This window comes from Lutra lutra, chromosome 12 (assembly GCF_902655055.1).
Source record: "Lutra lutra chromosome 12, mLutLut1.2, whole genome shotgun sequence".
Lineage (NCBI taxonomy): Eukaryota > Metazoa > Chordata > Mammalia > Carnivora > Mustelidae > Lutra > Lutra lutra.
In genome coordinates this window covers 38,914,195-38,933,794 of record NC_062289.1, presented here as the reverse complement: position 1 = coordinate 38,933,794, position 19,600 = coordinate 38,914,195, and the positions used below count along the sequence as shown (strand labels likewise).

General features: G+C 36.3%; 1 protein-coding gene across 15 annotated transcripts in view; it reads right to left on the bottom strand.

Moving 5' to 3' along the window:
- The window catches only part of NOL4 (nucleolar protein 4), a 413,344-nt gene that overhangs the window by 197,437 nt on the left and 196,307 nt on the right, over nucleotides 1-19,600 (bottom strand). For 13 of the 15 annotated variants that reach the window (XR_007122029.1, XM_047698453.1, XM_047698439.1 and 10 more), the window contains one exon: nucleotides 14,820-15,103. Coding sequence is in view for 14 of the 15 variants with exons in the window: in XM_047698453.1 (XP_047554409.1) it covers nucleotides 14,820-15,103 (284 nt within the window). In the remaining variant the exon portion in view is untranslated. Of the gene's footprint in view, nucleotides 1-14,819; nucleotides 15,104-19,129; nucleotides 19,313-19,600 lie in introns of those variants that run through there. The other 2 variants (XM_047698444.1, XM_047698451.1) reach the window with 1 other exon arrangement.

The following is a 19,600-nucleotide window of genomic DNA, read 5'->3' as shown; positions in this document are numbered from 1 at the left end:
AAACTCATTCATACTCATTCTGAGTTCCCTGAATAATTATTTTTGCAGGAGGTGCAGAAATTTTATTTTACATTTTGCTCTTGGCATTTTTTGAAATCTACCCAATCTGTGAACTGCTTATGAACAAGTCCTAAAGTAAATGATTATCATTTGGCTTTTATCGTTTTCCAGTGTTCCAAAACTTTCATACAAGTATGCTGCCCAGTGCATATTTTTATTATTGCATGTGTTTTATTATAGGCCATTATCTATTTATGGAACTGTCTCACTCGATGGACTGGGTTTTTTAGAACAGACTGCATTTTATTCATTCCCGCCTCCTCAGAGCCCAGCATGATACCTGGCAAATAGTAGGTCCCCAGTACATTCTTGTCAATAGATGATGTTTACTTTACCAATTTTGCAAATCTAGTACTTTGATCATATTAAACACCTTAGTGAATTAGAAGAGTATACTATTTGGTCTTCTAAAATAAAAGTGGAATCGCATTTTCCCCCTGCTGAAAAATCCTTTTCTGGTTCCCTTTGACCTGCAAGATCAAGTCCAATCCCTTCAGCATGCCTGTGAGATACTTCAGGATCTAGCTCCTGCCTCATGTCCTCACTCCTGCCTCTCCTCTGGTCCTGAGCACACCCCAGGATCCATCATTCTGACACACTACACACACATCCTATTCTTCAGCACGACTGGCTGCTTATTTCCTTAACTTACTGCATTGTTTCATTCATTTACATTCATCAAAAAATGATAGATCCTTTTCATTTTATACTGACTCCACATTAAACATTTTACATCTTTTTTTTTTTCATTTGTTTCTTATTGCATTTATCAAGTGCCTAGCATTTAACTCGGGGCTTGGCACATAGTAAATAGCAAATATATGTTGATGACTAAATGAAGAATCCTTAGCAATAAAAATTATTCCCTCACTTCATGGCTAAGTAAATTGATTTAAAGAGAGATGAAGTAATTTGTCTGAGCTCATACAGTTTAGTCAATTCCAGAGATTTGAATCATCTTTCTTCATTTTCTGGCTGGTATCTATATTTCCTTTAAGACCCATGTAAGGTGGGATATTTTCAGGAAAAAAAAAAATCTTTTCTGATTCTCCTAAACCTTCATTCCCAGCATTCCTCTCAATAAAATGAGTCATTCTCTTACACGTGTGGCTTATTTACTATCCTTATTGACTGCACTTACCAGACTGTCCTACATTGTAACATGTTTACTGTCTGCCTTCTTTTCTTGATGTCCCTGGAGCACCAGCCTCTGTCTTTTCTATTTCTTCATTCCCAGTGCTCACTGTGTAATTAGTGCCCAAAGGTATTTGCTGAATTCAGTTGAAAAGTCAGTTTTAAGACACTGTGTTAAAATATTAATTTTAACTTATATTTCATTTGCATAACACTATTACTCTAACCATATATAATTTTTAAGAGCATACAAATCCATCAAACCCTTTTACTCTACTGCCTTTTTCTGAGGAAACTGTATGTTGACTCATGCCTCAGTTCTCTGAGACCTGCCTTTGTTCTCACTTCCTTCTGGATGGTCTCCAGGGACATACAGGTCAAGGGTTCCCTTCACTTTTCTTTGTCCTCCATCCAAATGATCCATTGCCTCTCTCTCTTTTACTCTGGGCCTGCACCTGCCAGGTTCTCTGTTTCCTGGCTCTGTCAGTTTCATCTCTATCCCTCCTCACTGTTTTCTTTCACCCAGAAAGGCTTGGGTTTGTTGGCTGGCCACTTCCTGTCTGGCTTCCTGTTGACACATGACCCCTACACTTCTTTCCTCCTAGTCTTTCTGCTCTCTGTTGGCCTCTTATTTCCACCTGTCATCAGCCATGCCCAACCAACCCTCTAGCACCTGAAACTCCATAAGTTCAAAACAAACAGACACTGTTCCTGCCCGGCAAGGACTCTTGTACCCCTCCGCTGGAAAGGTTCTCTGTACCTCCTGTCTCTAGCATCCTCAAACCATCCTGTGAAGTACTAAGTCATCCATCCTCCTGCCCAAGATCATGCTCACTGTGTCATTCTCATGCTCACATCTTTCCGCAGTTCCCCATGCTCAGAGATACAAACCAAATAGGATATTAGGATCAGCCCTGGAAAACATGGCCCTTGACTTGTTTTTAGGCACCCTAGAGTCCATCCAAACTCATGGTTATTTGCTTCCACATCACTCTGGTCCCTTCTTGCTTTTGTGACTTAACTCTCCTCTTCTCACCTCCTCAATCTTCTCTCATCACAACTATCCTTACTGAGTTCATACACACAGTTTTTCCTCTATGAACCCTTTTTCAATTGTCTGCTTTGTGTTTTCACAGAACATTTTTGCATGTAATGATTGACTTTCATATATTTTTGCCTTTTTTTTTAAAGATTTTATTTATTTATTTGACAGAGAGAGATCACAAGTAGACAGAGAGGCAGGCAGAGAGAGAGAGAGAGAGAGAGAGAGAGAGAGGGAAGCAGGCTCCCTGCTGAGCAGAGAGCCCGATGCGGGCCTCGATCCCAGGACCCTGAGATCATGACCTGAGCCGAAGGCAGCGGCTTAACCCACTGAGCCACCCAGGCGCCCATATTTTTGCCTTTTGTTTTTGTTATGTGGTAACTCAGAAGCAGTTCGATAGCACCCACAATCTCTGGCATGGTACCTTGCCTATACAAGAACTGAGGAATACATAGAAACCCACATAATACGTCCAAACCCATATAATGTACAACACCAAGAGTGAACACTAAGGTCAATTATGGACTTTAGGTGATTATGATGTATCAGTACAGATCATCAATTTCTACAAATGTACAACTCCAGTAGGAGATGTTAATGGGAGAGGCTATGCATGTGTGGGAGCAAGGGGGATATGGGAAGTCTCTGTACCTTCCTCTTAATTTTTCTGTAGATGGGAAACTACTCTAAAAAGATTAAGTTTTAAAAAATTCTGTCTGAAATACCAAAGCAGAACCAATTAAAAAAACAATCAATTCTCTTTATAGTTAGTGTGCACGTTTGAGAATCACAACAAAAGACCTCATAAACTCTCAAATATCTTCTTTAGCAGCCTACAATGATGCTATGCTCTTCAGTCACCATATTAGAAATTCAATTCATTTGAGTCAGTTTTTTTATTAATTGAAATGTATTTGACATATAACATTGTGTAAATTTAAGGTGTATAACATGTTAATTTGATATGTTCATATATAGTTATATGATCGGCATTACGGCAATAATTAACACCTCTATAACACCACATAATTATCATTTCTTTTTAGTGATAGCAATAATTAAGATCTAGTCTCCAGCAAGTTTATAATACAATATTGTTTTCTATATTCACTATACTGTGCATTAGATCTCCAAGACTGATTTACTATTTCTTGCAAATTTGTATCCTGAAACAACATCTGTCCTGTTTTTCCCCCCCTCACCCACGGGTAAACACTGTCTTATTCTCTGTTTTTATAAGTTTGGCTTTTCTTTTTTCTAGATTTCACATATAAGTGATACCATAGTATCTGTCTTTCTCTACCTTATCTCACTTAGCATCCATGTTGTTGCAAGTAGCAATATGTCCTTCTTTCTCATGGCTGAATTTCATATATATATATATATAGTAGCTATATATATATATATATTATTTATATAACACATATTTTATATATATAAACATAATTAAGATATAGAAGATATGATGTATATGTATCTATATCTTTTTGAGATCCTGTATTCATTCCTTTTAGACATATATCTAGAAGTGGAATTCCTGCATCCTACAGTAGATCTATTTTTTAACTTTTTGAAAAAAAAACCCATATTGTTTTCCATAGTGGCTGAACAAATTTACATTCCTATAGCATTGTACAAAGGTTCCCTTTCATCTACATCCTCTCCAATACTTATTTTCTTTTGTCTTCTTGATGATAGGCATTCTAACAGGTATGAGATGATATCTCAGTGTGGTTTTGATTTTCATTTTCCTGATGATAAGTGATCTTGAGCATCTTTCCATGTCTTTTTGCCAATTTGGATGACTTCTTTGGAAAAATGTATATTTAGTTCTTCTGCCTCTTTTTAAATCTGATTTTTTTTGTTACTGAGTTGATATGCATTCTTTATATATTTTGGATATTAACCAGCTCTTTATCTGATATATGGTTTGCAAAATTTTTCTCCCATTCACTAGGTTGCCTATTCGTTTTGATTGTTTCTTTTGCTGTGTAGAAGCTTTTAAATTTGATGTAACCCCATTTGTTGGTTTTTGATTTTGTTGTTTTTGGTGTCATATTCAGTTGAGTCACTATTTATGGTGAAATATAATGAGAATCGATGGCCCAGAGAAATAAGATTGTACACATATGACCTGGAATAGGACACACTCATATTCCAGATTCAGGTCAGAGTCAGCTACATAGTAGGAAGTTTAGGGAAGCCAAGTGACAATGTGAGGAAACTGCTGGTATAAGAAAGTGGGTGGGATAAGATCAATACAATTTATTCCCACGTCACTACATCATTTTTGTTCAACAAACATTTTGTAAGGAGCAACTTTTATGCATGTAAATCACTTCAAGGCGTAACCATACAATCCACCACCTATACAATTTACCATCCTGCCTCCTTGTCCTTATTCTTCATGGATCTTTCTCCCTAGAAGTTCATAAAAGAAATTCTTCCCCCCGCTGAGGTAATCAAGATAGATACTATAAAGGAGGTGGCATTTGAATTGGACAGATTCCAACAGGGTCAGGAAGATTTTAACAAGCAGAAATTGCAAGATATCCTAGGATCTATTTCCAATTAGTGCCTGTTATATATTCACAGAAATAGGCCCTAGAATAAATGCCTATAAAATACCTCTGGGAATGTATTATATATTTTAGATGCCTGGAAAATAGGTGTAACTAAAAGGAAATAAGGAAGGAAGAAGGGATAAGGGAAGAAAAGATAGTATTTACTAGATAAGATGAAATAAAGTAAAATGTTTCTCCAAATTGCCAATCTCAGTATGTACTTGGTAGGCTATAAAAAATGGATATTCAATTTTCCAAATAAATATTTATGAGTCAGGAACATTTTTGCAAGATTTAGCCAAGCCCCAAGCTCTGGAGCCAGTAATAACCACCACAGCAATTCCATTTATTATGTGCTTATATAAACAATGCATATAGTTGTATTTAATTGTCACAATTGCCTACAGGTTAAGTATTATTATCCCCATGCAACTAATGAAATATCGAGGCTTAAACAGTAAAGACTTGCTCCAAATCACTGAGTTGATCAGTGTGGCTTCCTGATCAGGTAGTAAAAGGGCAACTGGGCAGGTCTCAGCACCAAGTTAAATTTGCTGCTCATTTTCAGATCCTGCTCCATGATCTCAACTCAAATTGTATCACTGAAAGGTGGGCCAAATGATTGGGGGTTTAAATTAAAATTCTAGAAATTCTTAGTGTAACCATATTTATAATGTCATTGGGTCTCAGTTTTCCCATCTGTAAAAATGGGAATAATAACAGAACCTAATTGCCTTGGGTTATGTGCAGATTACATGAGTTAGTTTTTAGAATAAGGCCTGACACATGGTAAGAACTCAATAATGTTACCTATTATTATTATTCCTTGGGATGAAAGTTTATGACTTTTTATTACTTAATCCTTTTCTTTAAACTCTCATCCATGTTATTATCTTGATTCCAAATAACCCCAAGATCTTCAATTCAAAAATTTTTTAAAAATCATACTAATAACAATGTTACAGATAATTGCTTTCAGGAATATACTTTTAAAAAGACCCATCAAATATTTAATGCTAATGAAAACAATATAAATTTATTACATAGAGATAAATTAGAATATATTACTCTTGATCTCTGCTATTTCTTTTATTCTTTCCCCAAACTTGGGTCAATATCAGAGTGTTTCACAGTGAGTCCTGGTAAATACGAATTATTTTGAGATGTGTATGAATTATTTCTGGGTATATTAATTATAGTTCTCTCTCTTAGGGTTCTTCTACCATTCTCAAGATACCCATAAATCAAATGATATTTTTAAAATTTTACCTTATCCCAAATGACAGAATACAAATGTAAGACAGACAAATACACATATGCAGACAAAACAAAACAAAAAAACTCACCCGACGCCCCCCCCAAAGTTACATAAAGCATCCAAAATACAACCCTATTTTTTTGAGCTACTGATTAACCATCCAAATAAAGACAAAGATAATTGGTCAGTTTTCTTTATTTTGTATTTGGCCAAAAATATAACCAGATTACCTATCAATGCATAGCATTGATGGCTAGAGGATCGGTTGAGATTTTGTATTGAACTGATTGAACTCATATGTTTAAAAGAGAACTCAAAATGTGTATTTTGCTGCATATGGAGAATTAATCAACTTCACTTTGCACATTTCAGGGTATAAATTTTAGAAGCTCCTTGTCTTCGCCATTCTCCCAAGATAACAAATGTGAAATGAGCAAACATAGACTAGATCATGCATAGTAGGCACTCAAAAATGTTGACTTTACCCCTTCTCTTCCTATAATAACGTATCAAGAATATAAGCATAGGCAGGTGGTAACCATGACAGCATAATGATTCAGGAGGACACTAATCTGGGTATTAGGAGTCACTTAAATGGGTCTTAATTTCTTCATCTGGAAAATGAGGCAGTTTTAAAAATTATATTATTGGGGCAACTGGGTGGCTCAGTAGGTTAAAGCCTCTGCCTTCAGCTCAGGTCATGATCCCAGGGTCCTAGGATCGAGCCCCACATCGGGCTCTCTGCTTGGTGGGGAGCCTGCTTCCTCCTCTCTCTCTCTCTGCCTGCCTCTCTGTCTACTTGTGATCTCTGTCAAATAAATAAAATCTTTGAAAAAAATTTACATTATTCTACAGAGTGTTAATTTAATGGTCCCTGAATAAGGCACATATTTTTTTTCCTAAGCATAATACACATTTAAATTTAGGTTGCAAATATTATAGACACTATAAAAAAATCACATGATAGGGACGCCTGGGTGGCTCAGTTGGTTAAGCGGCTGCCTTTGGCTCAGGTCATGATCCCAGCGTCCTGGGATCGAGTCCCACATCGGGCTCCTTGCTGGGCAGGGAACCTGCTTCTCCCTCTGCCTCTGCCTGCCCCTCTGTCTGCCTGTGCTCGCTCGCTCTCTCTCCCTCTGTCCCTGACAAATAAATAAATAAAATCTTAAAAAAAAATCACATGATACTATATCCTTCTTATATATCTTTTGATTAAAAAAAGATCTTCTAAGGACAGAAGGAAAAAAATATGTCCAATAATGAGCAGAACTGAAGTCCGTGTAACTCATGAGTATAAAATATAAAACACATACGCACTCTTTCTATATGTATCTATATATAATACATATGTAAATATATATGTATGTATGTAAAATACATGAAGATGTCATTTTAAATTAGTAGTTAGCAAAATGTAAGGCTAAAATTTACCTTGGGGCTTTTCAAGCACCCACTCTAACTCAACTATCCATTTATTTACATTTATGCACAAAAGTAACTATGGATATATGCTTAGTTTTCCAATAGAGGCACTAGTATAGTATTTTTATGTACAATAATTCATATAGGAGGGCAAAACAAATATACATATAATAAATGCCACTCCAAATATGTGCCATTTATTAAGGAACTATTCACTAATTGTTTTAAATCTCTGCCTCTCTGGAGAGTATGCTCATCATAGTCCCCATATGGTCCACAGAGATAACTAGTCCTACACAACATCAACCAGTATGTGGGTATGGTGAAAAGTTCATGGGCTGCAAAATCAGAAGACCTGCGTTCAATGCCAGGCTCTATCACTTAATTCGTGTAGAATTAATATTAGATAATAGCTTAGCATCCATTAGATTTTATGCACTTACGTTTAAATAGGCCTGCTAATTACACTTGCTCTCCTTACCACGTAGAGGTGGTTTGAGTTGTGAATATGAAAGCATACCCAAGGAAGTGTTCATCATTGTTAGAGTTGACATAACATCCTAGTTATCAGAACTAATATATCCTTTATCTTCTGGCTCTAAGTTTCTTTCACACCCTCCATCATTACCCAATCAAACTCCCAATTCTGTCTATTTAACATTCTAAATATTTCTTAATTCTTTGCTCTCCTTTCCATCCCTACCACCACCTCACTAAGGCAAGACCTCATCCTGTTAGTAGCTTCCTCCCTTTTTATGCCACTTAAAGCCATCTTGTGACAAAGAGATGCCACAATGATCTACCCTGAAACACAATCTGACCATGCTGTATTCCCATCCTTCATTCTAAGCAATTCCCTGTCGACAGAGTGAAGTTCAAAGCTTTAAAAGGGCATCCATAGCCTACCCTACTCTGACACCCTGAACTACTGCTCCAGTCTTATCCCTCACCACTTCCATCCTCAGCATTTCTAGGCCTTAGTTTAATGCTGTGTTCTTAGAGAATTTCCTACTTCCTTTCACCAAGTGGCTATCTCCTACTTAACCATGAAAAATTAACTTGGGAACTTTCCAGGACATGGTTAGAAGGCACATCCATATACAAATTAATTTCCATATTATAACACAGTTATTTACCTTTGTGTTTATCTTTCTGGCCAAAATGTGAGTTCTTAATGAAACTTTTTTTTTAATACCCAGGATGGTGTCTAGCATATGAGGCATAATTTGTTGAATATATACTGTTGTTTCTACCCTGAAGATCAGTGCCCAAATCTTTATTTAACACCAAGAAGCTAGATATTGAAAATCATCAAATTAAAACAAGAATGAGCTAGAATAACCACACAACAAAAGACCAAGATAATAAGGTTCCAAAAGTAAATCCGTGGCTCTCATGTTTTAAAAGGCAATCTCCTTACACCTAAATAGTACAGAGATATTTAGAAAAATCATGTTGCTTCCATTCATCATGTCTAAATAAAATGGCATAGCAATTATTAATGGTAATTATGATAAGTATTTTATAAACTTTAATTTGAATGTTAATACCCATTTTGGTAAGAATTTAAAGGAAAGATTCATTGACAAGACGTCACAAGGACCACTTTGGGGAGAAACGTTATTTTAATAAAGTGAAGACTGAAGAGTCTGGGGAACTGAGCCAAAAACCAAACCAAATATGCAATAACCACAGTGATACATTAACTCTCAAACAATAATCACCCTCCTACTACAGTTATTACTTGAAACATGATTCTTTTAGGAGAATGATTCAGAATATTTTACCATATTTAAGTATAATGCAGCCTGGTCACAAATATTAAAGAATAAAAAGAAAGCCAAAAAGGAAAAAATCAATGATAGTGTTTCTAAGTTACATATTTCCCTCTATTAGATTTAGTTTTGTTTTTATTCTCACTTAATAATTTTAAACACGCTTATATCCAAATTTGTGTCTTCTTAGCCCTTCTTTTCCTATATAACTTGTTCCTAGGAGTCTCCTTTTCTATGCTTTTAATTAACATTTCTACTTTCTTCTGATTTCTAATATTAATAGACGTCCTCTAAAAATGTGGCCATCTTCTAGTAAAAATAAATATCACCTAAGCGCTTTCAATGCAATTTATTTATTCTTTAGATTGGCTAATATGACTCACCGGTCTAGTGAGTGAATTTGCATGATAATAAGCAATCATAAATGGCATAGCCCAGCTCAGCTATTCTTTTTAAGCATTTCTATTCACTGTTCAGATTTAAATGTTTTATAATCATTTTGTCTGATATTATTCACAATAAAATCGTGAAATAGGTCAATATGAAACTCACAGAAATTTTTTAAGTTTTTCAAAGATACTATATAATTAAGCTTTTATATTCCTCCAAGTTATGACAGGGGCTAGCCTGAACAATACTGGAAGAAGAAATTGGTAGTGTCACTTGATAAATGTGTACGGAAGTGTTGGAACATTTCTAAGGACAACAAAAGGTAGTGCCAACTGAACAGACGAGTGCTAAACCTTTAGTATGAAGTTCACCTGATAGCCTCGGGTAAGCAAGAATTGATCCAAAGCCAGGAAACCCCAGAGCTCTCTGCATACAAATTTACATTGCAAGAAGAATTCAGTACATTATACATCCTAATGGGAATGTATAAAGAGGTTTTTGTACTGTACTGTATGTGAAAAAACAAAATTCCAGACACAGTCTCCTTCACAATTAAAATGATTCAGCTTCCCCATCTAGCCTCTCTACCTATATCCAGTCCACTTCCCCACTAGTTTTGCTCCTTCTTCTGCCATGTGTTCTAATTCCAACTCCCAGAATTAACTCTCCTAACCATCGTCTGGGTTTAGACCTGTGTCACTTCACCTAAGAATTACTCCATTTAACTACACATCAGTTTGGAAATGCCCCACACTTTGGCTTCTAAAACATCTCCTTATATGGTTGCCTTAACTTTCTCCTTCATTTTTCTTTTCTTCCGCAAACTCCTTTTATGCCACTCGTTCTTGATGGGCTGATATTTTTCTACAGAGTGATATATTTTGACTCTTGTCTCCTCAGTCTATGATCTTCTGAAGTGATCTTAACAACCACAACAGCTTTAAGCTGCACGTCTAAACCTTTCACAAGTTTTTTTCTTCAGTATGAATATTTATTCTGAGCTGAAACATATATCCCTGATGCCTACGAAACATATCTCATTAGTACCGCACAAGCATGGTAAACCTTATATATCAAAAAACTGCTTCTTCAAATATTTCTCATTCTGAATCTTGGAAAATGGTGTCACCATCCACCTAATCAATCTAGAGTCAAACTCTAGCCATTAAGGCTGGAGTCATTCCAGAATGCTTTCTGCTTCACTTCCCACATTTGTGTTAAAATTTTATTTCGAAATATTTGAGAACCTACTATGTACCCATATTAAGCTAGGTGCTAGACATACCTCAGTAATCAAGGTAGATATCATTCTTATAGAATTTACATCCTAATGGGAATGTATAAAGAGGTTTTTGTACTGTACTGTATGTGAAAAACATTCCTAGGAGTCTGGCTATATAAAATCTATCAAGCTATCTATTCCACAAATACAATATCAAAAGAACAAAAGTAATAGGTTCATTTTTTTTTTGTATTCCTGCATTATTTTCTTCCTGGAATGCCACAACAGCTGTCTAACCAGTTTTATGTCTTTTTTCTATTTCCTAGTCCCTATTTATCTGTCCCTAGTTCCTATCTATCTGCTCCAATGTAGCCAGAATAATCTTTCTAAAATTGCAAGCTGACCAAAACCTTATCATGGTAAACTTGTCTATGGGATGCAATCTAAAGTCCTTGAACTGACCCATGAAGTCTTTGCTGACGGAAACTCTCTATACTCCATTTCTCCACCATACTCTCTGCTATGGCCATGCTAAGCTTGCAAATTTCCATGCCCAGTGTGCTCTCTCCTGGCTCTATGGCTCCACACATGCTCTACCATAAATAATCTCCTCCATCTGAATAAACTCGACTTACACTTCAGATTCATGCTGGCATTAATTGCTCTATAAAGTCTTCCTTAAGAATCGTTATAGTCCCACGGGTGCCCCACCTTTCTTTTCTCATTTCACCTTGTCATTTGCCCATTATTTTACTTATGGAATCAGATTATAATCATGGATTTGCCTTTCTCTCCTGCTTGTTGAGCTTTTGAGGGGCTGGGGCCCCAGTTTGCTGCTTTCCATGTTTTTGCTTTCTATAACAGTGCCTTCATGTAGGAGTCTGTAAGTAAATATTTAGTGAGTAAATTAATGGGTGGCAAATATTCTATATTGCATAACAATACTGGGTTCTTCCTCAAATACCGTGTTATGAAGTCCTACCTAGTTCCAAATAGACAATGCTTCCCTAACCTATGAGACCAACTCATCTTCCCTGTGTATTCCAGGCCCTTCACAATATCCAAAAGGAGACCCCTTCTGAAAAAAAATGGTAATCTTACATGTCCTTCAATGTTCAAGACTCACTTCCTCCAGGAAGCCCTCTTCATTACTCCAATAGAAATAGTATTTTCGGGGCGCCTGGGTGGCTCAGTGGGTTAAGCCGCTGCCTTCGGCTCAGGTCATGATCCCAGGTCCTGGGTTCAAGCCCCACATCGGGCTTTCTGCTCAGCAGGGAGCCTGCTTCCTCCTCTCTCTCTGCCTGCCTCTCTGCCTACTTGTGATTTCTCTCTGTCAAATAAATAAATAAAATCTTAAAAAAAAAAAAAAAGAAATAGTATTTTCTTACTTTGAACTCCCAATGTTTTAACACAGGAATGGATATTTACCTATACTTATAACTAAGAATGTTTTCTTTTTTTTTTTTTTAAAGATTTTATTTATTATTAATTTGTCAGAGAGAGAGAGGGAGAGAGAGCAAGCACAGGCAGACAGAATGGCAGGCAGAGGCAGAGGGAGAAGCAGGCTCCCTGATGAGCAAGGAGCCCGATGTGGGACTCGATCCCAGGACGCTGGGATCATGACCTGAGCCGAAGGCAGCTGCTTAACCAACTGAGCCACCCAGGCGACCCACTAAGAATGTTTTCTATGTATATGTCCCCCTTTTTACCAAAACGATTTATCGAAGTTCTTATGAATAAAGACTCCTCTCTGAGTTGTGTCTGCTACTTCATTAGTGCAAATATGACAGGTATTCAATATATTCTTTTATTATATTCCTTGAAGGAAGGAATAAAGAATCGCTCTGGATTCTATTCCAAAAGTGCTCTAAATCTATTCTCACAGACTCAACTATTTTCTATCTTTATCTTACTTGGTACATCAGCATTGTGCCTCAGAGCTGACCACTTTCTTTCGTGAAAGGTAGACTACACTTAGCTTCCATACACTATACCCTTCTGATCTTTCTTCCGTGTCTCTGGCTACTCCCCAGTCAGCTCTGGAAGCTATTCTTCCTTTACCAAACCTTTAAATGTTTGGTTCCTTGGGGATGTTTCTTCCCTAAGCCCATTTCTCATCTTATTCCTCACATACAGCCCAATCTGAACTTTTTACAACTTCATCTTAAATAGAGCAGAAAAGTAACTTCACTCTGTGCAACACTGTGTTTCAAATGAGCATAGCTCCTATCATTATAATGAATACGGGGATAGAGAAGAGCAAACTAGTGCATAATTTTAGAAAAATACTCAACAGATACATAGCATAAAAAAGACGTTTATAAAGACCAGACAGACAATGTGGATGGCCAGAGCACTTAAAAGTTATTTCATTCCAAATAAATAAATAATATCTTAAAAAAAAAAAAGTTATTTCGTTCCATAAAATGTAACCTCGATTCAGATCATGTTAGTGAATACAAATTGTCTGTGCTTGTGTGATTTGGCTTTAAACCACTGGAGAGAATATTTGCGAATTTACCCCAGCAAAAGTTGTAGCAGCTTCCCTCAGGCAGAAGTGCTTAAGTGTCTGATGATGTCAGTGACTTGCTTAAAAGAGGATAAAACAACATACCCTCAGGCAAGCAAGAGGATTTAAATAGAGCCAATTTAGGAAGTACAGTGCCTCAGCAAATTCAGAAATTAATTCAAATTAAGACATTTTGCTTTAAGAGCTTTATCAAAAGATCAGTTCTTTGATTCTAATTTAGAAGTGGGGGTGGGGGGTGGGGGAGGGAGTCAAAATGTATATTCCATATAAATCTTCCTGTATTCAAAAGTATACCTTCAAAAATTACGGAACAAAAATCACAGCATGCATTACTTCAAAATGGTAGAAATGTGAGGTTTGTTTGTTTGTTTGTTTTTTTAATAAGTCAGTTGGGACAAACTGATGGTTGCCAGAAGGGAGGTGAGTGGGGAATGGGTTACATAGATGATGGTGATGAAGGAGTGCACTTGTGATGAGCACAAGGTGTTGCATGGACCTATTGAATCACTACACAGTATACCTGGAACTATACTACACTGTATGTTAACTAGACTTTAAATGAAAACAAAAGAAGAATTGGCAGTATTTCTGAAACTGGGTGTGAAGATAGAGATCAAAAGAGAAGGATCAAAAAATTTTTAAAAAATGAATCAATTGGGAATGGGAAGGATTGAAATTTATTCTAATATAAAGAATCTAGAAATATAGATATGTCTGAAACATGGTTCTATCTTCTGTAGGATACAGTTTGTGATAAATTACTTGTCGCAGTAGTTATTTAATCTACATGCTTCATTTAGAACACCGACACATTTCTCCCAGGTATGGGGAGTAAATTACTGACCAAACTCCCTGGGTCTCTAAAGAAAACTTGAGAGTCTAATTGAAACTTTATTTGTACGTACACCTGTCCAATCTAGTAAAAACTAGATAGTGATCTTTTTAGAGTCCATAATTGTGTTCTGAGAGCTAAACTTTGACATCTGAGCTCAGCAAACTCTCAGAGACACAGCCATAAGAAGATTACATAAAGGAGAAACATTATATCAAGTGATTTCATGTATAAAAACACACGTGATAGGAATTAAGGAAGGCATGTGATGTGATGAACACTGGATGTTATATGCAACTGATGAATTATTGAACTCTACATCCGAAATGAATGATGTACTATATGTTGGCTAATTTAACTTAAATATACAAAAAAACAACACACAATGGAAAAACTATCCATTTTGCTCACTATTATTCCTGAAAATTATTGCTTATTTGGACATAGGATATCTATAGTTGGCAACATATCATTGGGATTTGTTTAAAATATTTTTAGCAAAAATAATCTTCATCTTTCATATAAATACGTATTTCTTTATGACCTTCATCACAAACTCAGAAACTCTGAAAATTGTAACGTGACCTTACCTTGCTTCCATTTTCTCTCGCCTCTCGTTCCATCTTGAGGTCAGAGATTAGAAGGTTCTTATATTTGTTTTTTCCATTACTGCTGTGGTCATCTATTCTGTATTCCGAAGTCAGCTGTGCTGAGAGGGGGCTGTCACTCAAGTTCAGTGGCTGTTCCTCCTGCTCCAGCCCAGTTTTGCCATCACCATTGGCGTCACCCATCTCCCTGCCGTGTGTTCCCCCTGAAGCAACTGAACTGTGCCCCAGAGTCTCATTGCCGTTAAAACTCTCTGCAGCAGAATCATCTGTTGGAAAGAATAGTTCGATTTTAATTAATGTGCCATTCAGTTACTACTTCAACATTCACTGAGCTCCTGCTATGTGCTTGGCATCGAGGTAACGTTACATATCCTGTGTAATTTATCTTTACAAATAAACTTGTGAAGCAGCCATTGTTATGTGTAATCTAGTAGGCACATTTAGGCAAAAGAAGTGAAGTAAAATAATAAGAAGATAAAATAGGGAAAACGGTTCAATCTCAAAAGCAATGGCGAAGAAAAGCAAATTGAAACAAAGAGAAGCTCATTAATTATTTTGTAGATAGTTTTTGTTTTTCTAGTGAGAATATCCAGATTTGGTGAAAATTCTCTGATAAAAGCAATGTCTGTTCTGCTAGTGGGGTGTATGTTGGTTCAAGCTTTATGAGTGTTTAATATGCATCTAAAACATTAAAAGTGCTCACACCTTCCGCTACAGTCATTACACTTCTGGGACCTCTAAGTTTAAGGAGTATAAATAATCACTGAATGCATTTCTGTGCAGGTAAAAAAGCTTTTATACCAGTGTCGTTTATAATAGCAAATATTCAGAAGTGACAAAAATTACCAAAAGTAAAAAACTGGCTTAATATATGTTGGGATGATTAGAATATGGGAAATGTGGAATCTTTTTCCATTAATATTAATGGAAAGTGTGAAGTGTTAAATGGAAAAACCTAGCTTCAAAAATGGACAAATGATACCAATTTTCTGAAAAGAAAACATATATCCTTATAGAGGAAGATGAGTAAAAAAAATGTAGCCTAAAATATTGATATTAATTTCTTCTTAACTGGAATGGCACTATATTTTTAAATACTCTTTATTATTTACAACATATATAATTTTCTAATAAAAAATAAAATAACTAGAATAAAAAATAAAAAGCTAAACAGGGAAGAAAGGGAAGAAACAAAATCAGTCAAAATTTTCTGGCTTTAAAATAAATGATAAGCTTGTTTAGAAATACACATCAATAACAATTAGAGTAAGAAACAAAATTTACATGCAACAAAAATCCTATTTCTCTTAATTTCATCTTTATATTAATTTCAAAGGATTATGAAGGACAAAGGTGTTGTTTCCTTTAGTTAAGGACTCTTGAAGCGATACAAATATGAGTGCGCCCAAGTAATATTTGATTCTGAACATTCTCAAATTTGCTTTATTTTTATAGGATGCAATGAAATATTTAATGCTAAAAATAATATTTAAATTCTGAAGGAGTGGTATAACTCACCTGTTCATTTATTTATTCAACATTTATTGAATACCAACTTTAGGCCAAAAGGCGGTTAAATAATTTGGCCAACAGTGTCTCTGCCTTCAGCGAGTTCACAAATAACTAAAAGAGATGGGGGCAAAATAAAACGTGCAAAAAAATGCAGAGGAAAAAAGGTTTTGATCCAAAACAAGGTCGGTAAAGGCATCACAGAAGTTTTCCTAAAGAAGGTGGCATATGAGCCGAATTTCAAAAGATGAGTAAGACTTAACCAGTGAAGAAGCTGGCGGAGATCGTTTCGCACTTGGGTATCAGCAGGTGCAACATCTCTGAGGAAGGGAAGTACAGGGTGGATGAGAAATAAGGTTGGGGTGCTGACTGTAAATAGAATCAGAAAGGGAAACCTAGATAGGGAGGCAGAGGATGAAGAGCTTGGCTTGGACCTTGAGCGTGAATAGGATCAATTTTATTGTCAGAAATGATACTGGGGGAAAAAATTTTTTTAAAGAGATTGCTCTGACTGATGAGGAGAATGGGATAAAGGTGACAAAATGGGAAACCATTAAGAGCTCTAGAAGCCATCTGAATCAGCATTGTTGAAAGCCTGAATCAAAACAGCAGTAGTGTAGAACAGGAAGGGATCGAATCATCATAAGAAAAGAACAGGTAAGACTGAGAGTAGGACAGATGCGGGTCCAAGAGGAAGCCCAGATCTCCAGCTCCAAGGGAAAATGAAAACAAAGGACACCAAGCTTAATTTTCAGTAAAATAATAATTTAAAAACTTAAATTTTAAAAATTTAATATTTTAAAACTATTTTGTGAAAAAGTTAAAATGTATTCAAATTGTGAGGACCTATTTAGCAAGAGGCTTTTATTAAAGTTAAACAAAAACCTTGTTTAACCCTTAAACTGTCCCAGCTCCCCTTCCCCCCAGGGGATTTACTTAAAAACAAGTCCTGGAAACCAGCTCCAGGTAACAAAGCACAGATACAAGGGTGGGTCAGACCAGGTGGAGACATCTGATCAGTGGTGGGGGGATGCATCCTGTCTTCCTAGCTACCAAGGAGTATGGGCCCCGCCCTTTGGGAGCCTTTTTGGTGCCAATCCTAACCAAGGTGTGATAGGCTGGTTCAAATGCCTATTAGGATAAATTGTAATTCAATTGGTCACCTAGTATCACTGTGGAGTTTCCTATGTGTGTTACAATATCATTGGCCACCTGTGCGTGGCCAGGCCCGACCACATGGCCTTTGCCCTTAAAAGCTAATCTGGGAAACAGAGAAGGGTCGCCCTCTCTGTAAGAGGCTCGGCCCTGGCCTGTCAGTTTGATTCTTGATGCTTGGAGCAAAATAAAGCTTTGCTTGACCTTCTCTTTGTATCAGTCTCACTCCTTTAATCACGGACCCATTATTGGGGCATAACACAAATGGCAAGATTCTATTCATAAATTACTCCTTTTCATCCCCATTCAACAAAAGACTATATAGAAAGAAAACAAACATAAGAGAATTTAGAGAAACTCGGCCATAAAGAATATGACATGGCACTTCCCAGAGTTACTGAGAAATCAAAAACATTCTTTTAATCATGAAATATATAAGGTTTTTGAAATAAATAATTCAGAAAATTGCGCATGTCCTTTATGTGAAACCAGATCCAATACTAAAGTATGCAAGGTCATTTCTGATTATTTAAGTTATTTCTTAACACAGAAATCCAAAGAGAAGCACAATGGATATATTCTAGGCCAATTATCAAATTCATGAAGAAAAGTTGATTTAACATTTGTGTACTAGAATCCCTTAAAAAATGCTAAACATTCTATGTAAAAAATTTTTTATCAATATGTTGAAAGAGTGAATAACTCTGAAGGTATATTACATTTTAAAAGCTAATCTAGGAGTGCCTGCATGGTTCAGTCAGTTAAGCATCTACCTTTGGCTCAGGTCATGATCTCAGGGTCCTGAGATGGGGCCCTAGGTCTCTGTCAGGCTCCCTGCTCAAAAGAAGAAACCTGCTTCTCCCTCTCCCTCTGTTCCTCTCCGTTTGTGCTCTCTAGCTCATTCTCTCTCTCTCTCTCAAATAAATAAATAAATAAATAAATCTTAAAAAAAAAAAAAATCTATGCTAGCATGAAACAAAACCAATGTCTATCATAGCTAAAATTTTAAAATAGTACACTGTGTCTTCAGCCTGAAATCGTCATACATATTTAGTAACTATTGTACCATTTACTCACATTTTAAATAAGATAAACATTATGATCTATCAGGAGAATATTTAATAAAAGTCATGTATTTATAATTTTGGTATAAAGTATAAACAATAAAGGAGAAAGTATTTTTAGACAGAGTAGTTCATTCCAGATGTTACCAAGGTAACTAAATTCTACAGCTTTCCATATTTCATTCGTGAGTAAATCAGTATGTTTTCTCAAGAACAAATGAATGATTTACTTATTTGTATGAAATTTATATATTCACACATTTTATCATTTAAATGGTAAAAGAACCAGTAATGTCACATGCCACTATTTTATAAATCAAAATTTAAAACAGAGTTTTTGAGGTCTATATTAGAAAAATACAGAAATCAAGAGTGAGCAGACATTAAACTGAAGCTAAATGAACGGTTTTTTATTGTCTGGTTTCTCGCAACCCTGTTAACGATTTTTATTTCCTCTTCCTTAGAGATACTTTTTCAGAATTTGAAACCACCCATCTCAGACTCCTGTTTATGATAACAACTCATACCTGCTTATTACTTCAAAGGGGAAATCTGCTTCCTTACCCAAGATCATTTGCTCCATCTTAAGTGGCTGCTGGTGTGTGGGTAGCGAGCCTCTATACAAAGGGCACAGTGTTGTGATCTGTAGGTATGGCTTTTAGGTTCGCACGCCCAGAACGCTGGTGCTTCTCTCAAGTTTCAGCCTGGGTACCATAGCACTGGAACTAAGAACTCTGTGTTTGAGGACCAAGGAGAAAACGGCACCTGGAGCTCTGGAAATTAAGAGTGCCCAGGGTACCTAGCAACAGAAGAGAATGTGGAATGTGATGACAGGAAACGTGGCATCCAGTGACATCAGGAAGGCCGTTGGATGTTTGGGTTGCATTGCTCTGAGGTTGGTTTTGCTGGGATGGATTTGGGGCTGCGCAGAGGACCATGCAAATGAGCTCAGCTGTGGCTTTTACCTTTAAGTTGCTGTATAACTAACCAGCTATTCATTTCCTTCTTTCTCCTTCCCTACTCCCCACTCCCTTC